The sequence below is a fragment of the Lepeophtheirus salmonis genome, chromosome 8 (assembly GCF_016086655.4).
Source record: "Lepeophtheirus salmonis chromosome 8, UVic_Lsal_1.4, whole genome shotgun sequence".
NCBI lineage: Eukaryota > Metazoa > Arthropoda > Copepoda > Siphonostomatoida > Caligidae > Lepeophtheirus > Lepeophtheirus salmonis.
The window spans coordinates 11,370,590-11,383,968 of NC_052138.2; the positions used below are offsets into that span (position 1 = coordinate 11,370,590).

The 13,379-nt window shown below is 29.5% G+C and overlaps 1 protein-coding gene across 2 annotated transcripts in view; it reads left to right on the forward strand.

Annotated features, from left to right (window-relative positions):
• Nucleotides 1-13,050, forward strand: part of LOC121122805 (8-oxo-dGDP phosphatase NUDT18) — a 143,978-nt gene extending 130,928 nt beyond the window's left edge. For both annotated transcript variants that reach the window (XM_040717853.2, XM_071890806.1), the window contains 3 exons: nucleotides 8,734-8,884; nucleotides 11,454-11,668; nucleotides 12,225-13,050. In XM_040717853.2, coding sequence (XP_040573787.1) covers nucleotides 8,734-8,884; nucleotides 11,454-11,668; nucleotides 12,225-12,641 — 783 coding nt within the window. In that variant the 3' untranslated portion in view covers nucleotides 12,642-13,050. The remainder of the gene's footprint in view (nucleotides 1-8,733; nucleotides 8,885-11,453; nucleotides 11,669-12,224) is intronic.
• Nucleotides 13,051-13,379: the final 329 nt, after the last annotated feature.

The window sequence follows — 13,379 nt, forward strand, 5'->3', positions numbered from 1 at the left end:
CACATGTTGTTGCTATTGTCTCCTTTGTACTGAGCATTATAATATTTTAAATTTCTTGTCAATAACTAAGTTCTAACATATGTATATTAAAAAATCGATGACTATTCAAATGGTATAAGTTACGGGAAAAAGAAGGAAAACTAACTGCAATAATGCAAAAAAATTGTTTCGGCAAATAATTACTTTTACTCTTCTAAGTCAGTGGACAAAAAAATTGATTTTTTTCACAATAATCTGAATTATATTAAATAATTGTAAAGCAAGTTTTGTGATTGTAGCTTTTTTAATTTTCGGTAGGAATGCTGTGTTGCAACTGTCCCCGTTCTCCCCTTCTATAAAAAAATAAGGAATCGAAATAAATGAAAAAAATAGGAGAAGCTTTTTCAAGGAGTGATTTGCATTTTACATAATATGAATATTACAGCAGAATCTATATACATTGTACATCATTGAGATACAACAAAGTTTATCTCTGAATACATAATATATCATAGACTTTCATCATAAATATGTGTTTCTTGAAGTATTTTCAAAAGAACATTATATAGTCATAAATACATTTTAAACAAATATAAAGGATATTTGGTTTCCTTTACATGGAAGAACAGTTTCTCCTTCATAAGGATACAAATATGTACTTTAAAGGATATAATTTATTTATTCCCTATACATTATATATAGTTATTATGCATCGATTTTTTTTGAAAAAAAAAAAATTAAAATTTATCGGAGAATAATTTCAAAAATCCATAGCTTTTCACAGAAAATTTAATGTTGTTGAAAAAAAGTTGAAAACTAAATTTTTTGTAAAAGAATTTGAAAGATTATATTAAAAATTTTTGACTAAAAAAAATCAAATATTAAATTTTCTAATAAAAAACAAACATTCCTTTTTTGGGGTGAGCTACATCCCCTCCAGGCCCCACTTTGCCGACGTCCCTGTCTACAGACAGACAGACAAACTGTGCTTTAATAATATAGATTGTCTTTTGATCCATTAAATCCAACATAGCTATTTGGGTTGAATTGGTCTTTCATATGGGACTTTAAATTGGTTTCTTCCCACGTCCTGTTTAGTCCCGACTCGTCCCTATTAGGGACTTTTCAAAAAGTCCCTAATTTTAGAACACCTTATTGAAGGTATAGTAATATTTAAGTAAAGTATCTCAGATAACCAATAGTTCATGAGCAAGCTAAAAATTATATATTATCCGCCAGGTGGTGTCAGAGTCTGTTGCTTGTTATTTAAAAAATGAAGAATTCTGAGAAGAATTATTGACTGCGCCCTGTATGTGAGAAACAGCGGTACATATTATTTTTTATATAATAATGTAATCATTCAGGGAGTTGTATTATTTTCCAAAACACGGCCCCACTTTAGTGCCCTTTCTGGACAAACGAACATAAATAAACAAAGTTCATGCCCTACTGATTTACTTTCGAGAAACTTCAAACATCTTTCATGCACGAAAATAATTTGATACAATTCTGTATTTAGACTATGGGATGGTTTTTTCTAACATTTGGATGCCATTTTTAATATTTATGACCGAACAGACCGTCACAATTTGGTAATCCCTATATTAACATGTGGTCAGATTGAACTTTTTTTTAAGTAAAAATCCTGATTGGCGCTCAATTTTTTTTTTTTTTTTGAAAAGTAATCAAAATGGAAGATTTTAAATTTTTTTCAAGTTGAGATTTTTGAATTTCTATGATGAAAAAAAAAATTAAAAATGTAAATTCAAAGTAATTGTGATATTATTAATTTTTGATGAGGCAATATTTTTGCAATAGTGGGATGTCTAAAGTAAGTCATTTGTAGTTTTTTCTTCTGCTAAATGACCCATTGATAATACATTTGCTATTGCATTCCATGAGCACCTTTGAGCACAACAGTAGTCAAACGGCTCAAATCAATGATTCCAAAATTCATGTATCTAACATAACATGTATATTGAAGTAATTTTGCGTCGGTTCGTATTTAGCACTGTAGACCGGTTCAGTCTGGATACGGTCTAGCTCAGTATATACATTCATATTAATAAGCATCCGTGCCCCTAAAAATATATGGTTTACAACCCAACTATATTGAATGATTGATCTGTTGATTATAAAATCTGTTGGATTACACTTATGACTACGATTCAAATAAACTATGCTATTTTTTAAGTTACTCTGTGGTACATAAATTAGGGGGATAAAATTTAAATAATAGGTTTATAAATATTCTCTTTAAAATATCATTTTTTGACTGATGAGTTTGTTAGCGAGCAAAAAGTGTCAGGGCGAGTAACGAGTATAGGTGGTGATGTAAATCGTTTGTATTTTTTAGAAGACCCATTTCTTTGGAATTCGTAATTTGAAAAATTGAAGTTTTCTTTCCTTCAGCTGTTGTCATTATTGTTTAATTCCTGAGTAGTGAGCTTCCTTTCTTAAATAGATTCAATTATATGCAAAACCTGATTAAACGTTTGTGTGTGCAATCATAGAAAGACATAGCGTAACTCTGAGGATTGATTGCAGTTATAATTGTAAGTCCTTATTAGACTCAAATGAGAATTGAGAATCGATATCAGATTAATTCTAGTATGTGTCCTTTTCTCCTTCCTTCCTTATCACAGCTGATTGTAGCTGAGCTAATGAAACGTCATGAACATTATTGTTTCTTTCCTCCAAAAAATTATTCAATTGTCAGGGTTACCATATTGATTTTCGATTTCTTTTTTTTAACATGCCCAGTCTACAATAGATTTTCATTTTTGTTCTTATGATTTTTAGCACTATGCTCGTTGTTCCTTGAGTTTTTTTTGAAATTCGAAAATACTCGTGAAGTAAAATTCGTCTCTTGGTACATCACTAGTAATTGCTACGATTTCTTCTCATTTAATCCTTGATCAATGGTACTAAAAACATATTTGCAATACTCATTTCATTGGAAGATAAAAAAAAGAAGATATTGGAGACCATTGATGGAAGACTAAGTCAAGTGATCGCACATAAATATACATACTCTATTATTAAATTGCTCTTACTACTACTAATGATATAATCTTGGCACGATCCATGTACACACACAAAAGTGATTTATGTAGTATGTTTATAAGAACGACAAGGAAGTTTATCCTTAATAAACTATTTATAAAAAAGTAGGATGGGGCATATGTACGTTTCTTAAAAAGTGACTTTGCTCCTCTTATCTCAATACTTATTTAGGATCCTTTACGAATAATATACTATTACTATCAGAGTAGCCCTTGAATGAAGTTATGCATAAATTTATATTTATTCAAAAGACGTGAAATTCTTTATATTGGCTCTCCAATAGTGTATGTCCTTCAATCTTTTCAACAACTATTTTAGTCCTCTTATTGATGTTCTATATGTGATCCTTATTAACGCATTGGGTTGTTCCGAAATGATTGAGACTGCCCCGAATAAGACAAGAAATTACAATCAAAAGTTTAAAAAAGTAACATTAACATAAAATTACACAAAAGCGGTCAAGTATTTCCATTTGGCAGGAAATGCCTACTTTTTAAATCTTGTCTGAGGCATCTTTAGACTGTTTGATAATCAATAAAATGCCCAGTTTTCTCTCCTACAAAAAACAACAACACTTGATTAAAATAAACCAAAATTGAATTTTATTTAATCGTGCAATATGCTAGTTTAAAAATATTAACATCTTCTTAAACATTGTCCCCTCTTTTGAATAACAAAATATGGTCAACCTAGTCAGAAGAATTGGGACATTTTGTGAATGGAAGAACTTCACATCATTAAGTTTTGTGTAAGGCGAAGCTCAAGCTAAAACCAGCCTTGATCTAGACTGGAGTAATGTTTTTATAAGCTTGGGCTTGATTCAAACTGAATTCAGAGAAGTAAAATTGGGGACTCGAATATGTAAAGATTTGTCATATGATTCCAAGTCTGTATATGTTTGGCAAAAAGAAATCCATTATTTAAAATTGATTTTTTAAACTATTTCTTTTCCCATTAATGATTATCTTCATGGCATCCAAACAGTGCTTACAATGACGGTCGGGCTCAAAGACTTCCAATATTTTATCCACACTTTCGGCAATCGCCCTTCTAGAACGTCATTCATCTTTGACATTAAAATTACCGGAGCGGAATCTACAAAATCAAAATTGCGCATAATTGGCTGTTACAGTATCATGACAATAAACAATATGTATATTTTTAACCACCCGGCTTGCATTTTACCATTTATCGAAGAAAAACAGTAAATATTGCGTATTATTCTTTGCTGGTGTCCATCTTTGAAGCTTGCTTAAATAATACTTGGTGAAACAATCATGCAATTGTTCATGAAGTTTTTTTGGGACGAAATATTGTCTTTCTAACGTCATCAAGTCTAAACTAATCGCACTTTTACAACGCAACATACACATTAATAAAGTCATCTACCGGAAAAATAATACATTTATTTTTACTACACCTATTACATAGTTTCAAGTCAAGTTTAAATCCATAAAAATTACCCAAGTTCAACCCCTGACTTTATACTAGAAACAGGGTGGTGTTTAGGGTGAGCGTGTCAATAGCAAATATAACTATCCGGAGCACTTATTTTGAAAAGGATTTTAAACTTAGTCGGGTTTTTTTAGAAAATAAAAGTCAAATTATTAAAGAAAATATTTCACGTGAAGTCACTTCCTATAATATTAAAGTATGATGCTTAGAGTAAATCCCTCCAATGCTCCTTTTAAAACGGCTGGTACTACAGGTTTAGTTTTATTTATGCCTACCTAAGTATGCATGTAACTCTCTCTCTAAGAATACATAGGTGTTCCATGACCTGGAAATTATATAGGCTCATAAAGAAGGCCTAATACATACTTATAAATAATCACTCTCATCCATCTTGATTGTTTATTTTTTATATGTAAGTATATTATGTTACTATACATAGTATAAATAGAGTATTGATTTTTCTAAAGAGGTCACTGCTTTGTAATTAATCTTCTTTAAAGTTCCTTTGTTTGGCTCAAGAGTAAATTAAATGGAGAACTACAAACTATTTATTTCTATCTAAAAAGTACTTAGATATTAATTAACATAATATCATTATCCAAAATACTCGTTGATTGCAATGTTATGACTATTGTTTCTTCGTATATATTTTTCTCCATATATGGAAAGAGCGGGGCTAGTTGGCACATCTTTCACTTTTTGGAGTAGTATTCACCCTATAAAAGGGATATTAATATATGAATATTTTTGCAAAGTTAAAAAAAAATTGAAACTTTTACTATTCCATTTCATTCCATACTAATTCGTAGTTTAGATATCTTATTTTTTTTAATGATGACAGTTTTGAACTAACTTGTTCCTTCAAAACGACATGGTTATGTTGTATTTATGGATAATAAATGCAAATTTGAACTTTATAAAGTGTCACAGTATATATTAAAAAAAAATTTATTAAATAATCAAAAATTATAATACTAGTACATCATTCATTGCAGCTTGTACAAAATGACAAATTGTACGCAATATATATATGCCAATGGTGTCCGCTGGATTATTATTATTTTTTTTTTTTTTTTTTGGGGGGAGAGGCCTTGGTATTGGATATCTATGGAAAAAAATCCAATAACCACATATTTAGGGGGGAAAATTCAATAATCCACAGTTGTTCACAAAAAATTAAATTTTTTGGAAAAAATTTCAAATATTAAATTTTTGGAAAAAAATTTCAAAAAGCTATTCTTAAATATTGATTTTTTTCGAAAAAAATTTAAAACTCCACGGTTATTTAAAAAGAATGAAATTTTTCGGAAAAAAAATGAAAAAATCCATAGCTATTCACAAAAAAATAATTTTTTAATATATTAAAAATTAAATACTAAATATTGAAAAAAAAATCCAAAATCCATAGTTATTCATAGAAAATAAAATTTGATGAAAAAAAAATTAAGAATTTAATTTTTGAAAATTTGGATTTTTGTCCGGGAGGGGGGCTACAGTCCCTCCAGCCCACCTCCTTTGGACGCCTCTGTTTACTTACTCATATATAGGTGGGAAAATATATTAAATTTAATATAATTCATATGTTATCAAAACTTTCTATATGTAAGATTACAGGAATTTTTAATTTTTCTTTGAAGACTTTTTGGATTTTACTCTGATTATCTGTTGCACGAACTAGTATAAACAAATAATCCGACCCCTCCTTAATTACTATATGGAAGAAAGTGGGGCTAGAGGGCGCACAAGGAAAGTTGGAACACTTCAATTTCTGACAATATTTCACGAGCTGTTCATGGAATAGCCAATTGTTTAAATTCTCGTAAGCATACACTTTTTTAAAAAGTATATGATGGTAACCTCCAAGATATTGTTGATTTTATTAATTATGTCTACTTATTTTGAAAGTTCAAACATCATTGAGCAAGGATCACTATATTTCATATATAGCTGTCTCTCATGTAGTCTATCAAACTTACCAAATATTATCATCTTCTTAATTTAGACTCACAAGGATTTGAACAGTTTTCAACCCTCTATACATGCTCACATCCTGAGCTCTGACTCATTTTCTAAACTTAACATCTCGGAGAAGTAATTTTGTTTATGTTCATTCAATTTATTCTTCTGAAACTCAAGCATTAGCTTGAATTCTTAAAGTTTTTGTATTTTATGAAATATTATTCATTATTTGTGTTTATTCTAAGAGTTAAATTGTGTTGATCAGTTAAGTATTCAGTCAGATATTATAAACTTGTCTTTAGTTTGAATATAAAATTATTCACAATTTCATTCAAGGGATATTCTACTAGTCAAATGCAATCCTTATTTAATTCCCTTACTCAGAAAAAAAAATAACTTCTTTGAGCGTGATTATAGTCCAATTCACTCAATTATAAATGGATTTTGTCAAGGTCAAACGACCTTTCTAAAGATATACATACTAAATATAAATAAGTATGATGAAACTTTGACTGAAAGGATTTTTTATTTATTATGTCAGAAAAAGGGGCTTATATTTTTGTGAACATCGTAGGAGGTATTATATTTGGTATTTTTTTTAAATAAAGGATTTCATCTCCAATACGTTCATAGTTACATCTACACACATATACTTTCATACCATTATGATTAAATATACCTACATACATCGGCATATTCACATAATTGTGTTATGTAATCAATTCTTTGATGAGACAAACCTTATATTTGCATACATGGGGTACATATGAAGGGTATATACGTATATTTGGGGTTTATTTTGGTAGGATATACAAGACACATACATAGTTATTGTTTTAAAAGTTTAGTAAAAATATATCCATTATTTTCCCAAAAGATGGCTTTAGTATATCTAGCATTCTATTAGTGCGATCGGCTATCTGGTGTTAGAAAAATAAGATTTCACCAATTGTAGAAAATATATATACCTTATATATATTGTGTACAAGTTGCGATTTTGTAAAATATGTAACTTCTATAATTATTTAAATTAGTTGGGCCAACCATTTCTTTTCTTTTTTTTGGACTTTTCATCTGTTTTCATTATTTCCGTAGTGTCTGGGGACTTTTTTTTATAAACTCATGATATGTTTGGCTTTTTGGTAGTTACGTTGATTTTCATTCCACTTAAAAAAATAGTCAAATTTAAATTAGAAATTATTTTTTTAAACAACAAGAATCAAAGTTAATTAATATTTATTAAATTGTATTAACACCAGTAAATGAGTCCCTTGAAGAACTTACAATAATCACTGAGGATAAAAGGACGTCTGTTGCATTATATTAACGTGGAAGGTTGGGTCTTGACTATCATGTTTTTTTTTTTTTTTTTGTCATTTGACCAGAAACTTATAGTATTATAATTGAAAAGACTAATAGCGAAGAAATTTTTTTACAAAAATAAAAAATATGACCATTATGATAAAAAATTATGGGAAGGAATTGGAGTGGCTGTGGACGCCCCTGGGATAATACAATAGTAGAATATATCTTGTAAAATCATTTATTTTTTTAAATTAATAAGTATTTTGTGACACATTGTAAAGCTCAAATACCCAAAGTGATATTACACTTAAATAAATAAGTAATTTCAATAAATCAAAATGAAATGATGGCAACAATAAAAGAGCTAGTAATTAAACTGACTGATGTTGTAATTAAAAAAGCAAAAATAATCTAGGACGAAGAAATAGCAGCTTGTACAATCTGCTTGTCCAAGTTGCATCTTGTACAAGACACATATTTACGTGGGTACTACTAATGTATATTTAAATATGATTGAAATTTGCTGAGAGAGACTTGTTAAAATATTTGAATGTTCCGTTATATTAATATGTGCTTATTTGGGCTTTTTATAAATATATTTTGCTATTGTAAGATTTGCCTATGAGAGGTGAGTTTTTGACAGGGATAAAATGTTACTTAATATACGAGTAGGTATATTAAGCAAGTCATATTTTATAACCTTCCTAGTAATTTAATTGATAAATGTATTTCCATGAAATTTATATAAGAAAAAGTTTCTTTCTCTTAGAGGGTAATAAACTTAATATACTCCTCCAAGTATTGTGTTGTACTTACATAAATACCAATCCCACACTCTCATATCTATAATGTATATACGTATTATGAAGAGGTACAAAAATTTCTAATTGTTGAGAATGAATAATGATAGTTTATGTTTGCATTAATGTGTATATTAATTTGTTATCTTTCTTTATGAATCTTTGTTAGGAAGCCAAGAGTTCATGCGCTGGACAATGGTATTTACCAGCAGGTCGTATGGAGCCTGGTGAAGACATTGAAGAGGCTGCAACACGAGAAGTTCTGGAAGAAACTGGTTTGAATATAGAGATTGAAACCGTTTTACTAGTGGAGTCTGCAGGTAAATGTATATCTTATCTACATATATTTAGAAAGGTGTCAACATTACTGGAATCCCCGTGGGCGTAAGATAAAGAGATATTGTCATAAATAGAGATGAGAGAAAATGTTGAGATCGTGTTGAGTTTAACGGGTTTTATTTGGGGAGGTCCCCCCCCATTAAGGAAATTTTTCCTTTTCCTAGAACTTTTTTAGATCAGGATGAAAACTTTTTACACTAAAATTGGGCAATTTTTATTTTTTAAGATTTATTTTCTTTAAAAATAGGTCATTCCGGCAAAATATACAGTAGAGCAAAAAATTTAATATATAAAATTTGTTTACCAAAGAATTTAGTATCTGAAATTTTTTGAAAAAAAAATGAATTTTTTTAGGCATAGCTGTGGATTTTTGAAATTTAAAAAGATTAAAAATATAATCTTTGAAATTTCATTTTCTGTGAATAGCCTCTGACTTTTGGATTTTTTTACAAAAATTTTATATTTGAAAGGAAATTTTTTTTTTTGGGTGAATAGCTATGGATTTGGAATTTCTTTCCCAAAAAATGTAATTTTCTATTAAAAGCCACTAATTTTGAAAATTAAAAAAAAAGTATAATATTTAAAATGAAGTTTTTGAAAAAAATTTTACAAATTTTTTTTTTTTGTGAATAGCTATTAATTTTGGTTTTTATCCCAAAAATTAAATATTTGTTAATTTTAGATATGGATTTTTAATTTTTTTTTGAAAAATTATAATTTTAGGATATAAAAAAAATTCAACTGGGGTCCCCCAAAAAAAAAATATATATATACAATCCCGCAGCCACCCTGTTATATTTTAAAGATATTTTGGTGTTCAAACCAAATTCAGTATTTCTTATCAGTTATTTAGTATGTCAATAACAAGCAGCTGATGAAATTAAACAGAGGAACAACATTACAATTGCCTCACCTCAACAAGTCTCACATCCTTAGTCTGAAAGTTTATTTGAACTTTAGAATAAGACGCATCTGTTGACAGATTTTTTTTTTTTTTTTGTTAGCAGTGGACATTTCAATCTTTTTATATAATGAAAAATAATTATTTTGAAGCTTACATTTTCTTTAAACAAACGCTCGCTGGGATTCCAACAATTTTCACATATACCTGCAATTACACTTAAATTTTATGTGCTTACTCAGTGGCGGCCAGGTTAATATTTTTAATTTTTTTTTAAATTTATAACTGATGAAAATTAATCTTGTTTCTTATACAAGCCTGAATTTTCGTTAAGCATTTTATTTCTCTGTTTTTAGCCTACAAATTTATCAGTTCGTTTCCTCCTAAAAAAATTGCCCGGCCCATTTGGCCACCTACCATACCGCCACTGTACCTACAACTACTTTAAAAATATTGTAATAGTATCATCGTTTTACCAATATTTTCGAAGCAGTTCGATACTTTTTCTCATTAAGATACTTGAAAAACGTTGTTAAGGCATGCACTTAAAGGAGTGTACTGGAGGGGGAGAGAGAAGCTAGCACCAAAAATTTGGTAGGTTCCTTTATATATTTTTAAAACGTTATTGCAAATCAAGTACTAATAACAATTTAATATAGTGCTGTTTTAAATATGGCGTCCGTACTTTCGAATATTTTTTGTACCGATCACCCAAACAATTATACATGTTGATATACTCAATTTAGGATGTACCGTAATGACAAAAGTTGGTAATGTGATATCGCTATATAAATATATATTTGCATTTTATTCCTCTAAACCAGAAAATAACCGTTAACTATACAAAAAATGATCCTTCATGAACGTGTTTTGATTTTAAAAGCTGTAAAACGTCCAAAAAAAATGAAATTTCATTGTTGTTTCTTTAAAATTATGGATTTACATCCAGTTACAGGATTTTTATTTTATTAAATATTATAGATGGAACATATATTTTGCAACAATATTTCAACAACATTTCTCTAACTTGCCTCATGGTATGATTATTTTAGTACATGCTGCTAATAGATACATAGTATTGTTTTTACTGCGTATAACCCGCATTTATTTTTACACTTCTCTTAATTTTTACTATTCATATCTCGTTTTTTGATACCAAGTGTCAAGTATATTATTATCAAATATACTTTTGTTGTTCATTTATGCCAAATGAAACACCCTATTTTACCAATTTTTAATTTTGCACTACGAAAACTGTCTATTGAACTCTTAAACATTTATTATTCCTTAATTTCTAGCTTTGGTACGTTTTTATATAAGCATTTTTTTAATATTCTATAAGTGGGATATTTTTTGTTTATTATGAATATTATATTCCCAACCCTTAGTCATTACTGTGCAGTCCAAGACCCATGCTTCAATTCATGAATGGAGTTTTTTATAGCTTGTATTTAGAAAAAAATAGAAATAGATAAATTGTTTTAAGAAGTTGCATTTTATATTATTATTTATTATGGGTGTGCTCTGTAGTAATGAGTGTTCCTTCGCAGCTTAATTTTAATCTTTACATATCATATGTACAATTATTCTGCATAGGGGGGGAGTCCTATTGAAGTGATTTTTGATTTATACTCATTTTTCAATTATAGGTGAATCCTGGTATCGTTTTGTTGTAACTGGAAACGTGACGGGTGGGATTCTCAAAACCCCAGCTCAAGCAGACTCTGAATCCCTTCAAGCAAAATGGATAGGGGATTTAAATCAACTAAGTCTTCGATCCAAAGATGTATTCGCTCTTGTTGAAAAGGGTCAGCAATACATGCGGAGCAAGCGAGGCGGATCAGAGCCTTGGCATCTTCCTCAAGTAAGGCTTATATTCATTTATTTTAGCGTGAGGAATGGAGTTGTTCTTCAAATTATTTCTTTTGAAAATTTGATTTTCTATGAATAGCTTTGAATTTTTTTCCTAAAAATTTAATATTTGAATTTTTTTTCCTCAAAACTTTTTTTTCCTGTAAATAGCTTTGGATTTTTGATTTTTTTTTTCCAAAAAATTTAATAATTGAAAGTTTTTTCCAAAAAATTATTATTTGGCGAACAGCTGTTGATTTAAAATAAAAGTCCACAGTATTTTATATTCTGTGAACAGCTGTGGATTTTTGTAATTTTTGCAAATATCTATGGTTTTGAGATAAAAATTTAAAAAAAAAAAAAGATATATATATAATCCTACGGATGCCCTGTAATTTATATTTAAAATATAGTGTTGGGATTCGGTCTTTACAAAATTTGGTCTTGATTGGTCCCATAAGATAATTTATTTTATAAAAGAAAATATTGTTCACCGAATTAAACTTTGGACCGAGTCTTAACACTAATAAAATCCATCACACATCTACAATAAATTATATACCTTACAGCTAACTGCAATTCGTCCACACAAACGCTTACTCGTTCGTCTGGTCGTGTCAATTCGTAAAAAAGCCAATAACCGTCTCTTCGTCCTCGTATCCGAGAAAACTGCAGCACATCTCCCCGTTTGTGAACTCAATCCTCTCCGCTCCGTACATTTCACAATCAAGAAATATATGACCGAGATTTTTGGAATCAACACCCCTCCTCATCGTCCACATGGACTCCTCAGTGTGGAGCACTCTGGTAAACCCGTTAATTCCAACGATGGGATCTGTCTCTCTGTCCTTGTCTCTGTACGCGTCCCTCTGGAAAGTATTCCTGCTATTGATAAATACACTTGGTTGGATATCAACGATCGGGATTTAACTGAGGAGCTCTTGAATCGAATGGGACGGAATATGACGGTTCTTTTAGCTCGATAATCCGGCCTCATCCCGTTTGAAAAGTCGTATAGTCATTTCATGTTACAAAAATTATTTTTGCCTATAAATATATTTGTTTTGGCGCGTCCCAGAGTCTGAATAGACGGCAACAGTTTGGTTGCTTTATTATCCTTTTTGGCATACATATGCATGTATAAGCTTCCCCCTCCCGCCCCCCTTCCTTGCCTCGTTGTATGATTTATATATAAATGTCTATTATTATACAAATCTTTATATTCGAATCAAAAGATATTATTTTTTCTATTATTATTTCCATGTTTTCTTATTCTATTTTCCTATATCAATGATTGTATCTTTTAACTTGATACTATTATTATTATGTATTCTTAAATTCATATATTCTATCTTTTGTTTCCTTGAAATACAAAAAACAAAAACAAAATTCAAACCCCTTTTTGACATTCTTTAATTTAATATCATTTGTATTATTTCTCCTGGGGTTTGCATGATTAATCTTATATACAATATAAAATTCAATATGTGCGGGTGTCTTTTGTTAGTGTCCGGGGTGGACACTCATAAAAGACACTTTTTGGGCTTAGGATGCGTGGGTATCTCTTTTGAGCTTGGTTAATTCTATACCCAAAAATTGTTTTTTGGAGCTCAAGGAGACTAGATAGGGGGTTGAATTATAGATGAAATAGTGACAGGCGTCTCAAAAACCAAGTATCAAATAAGGAATAAATTTCCTTATTATATATTAAAAAAGTTATGAGC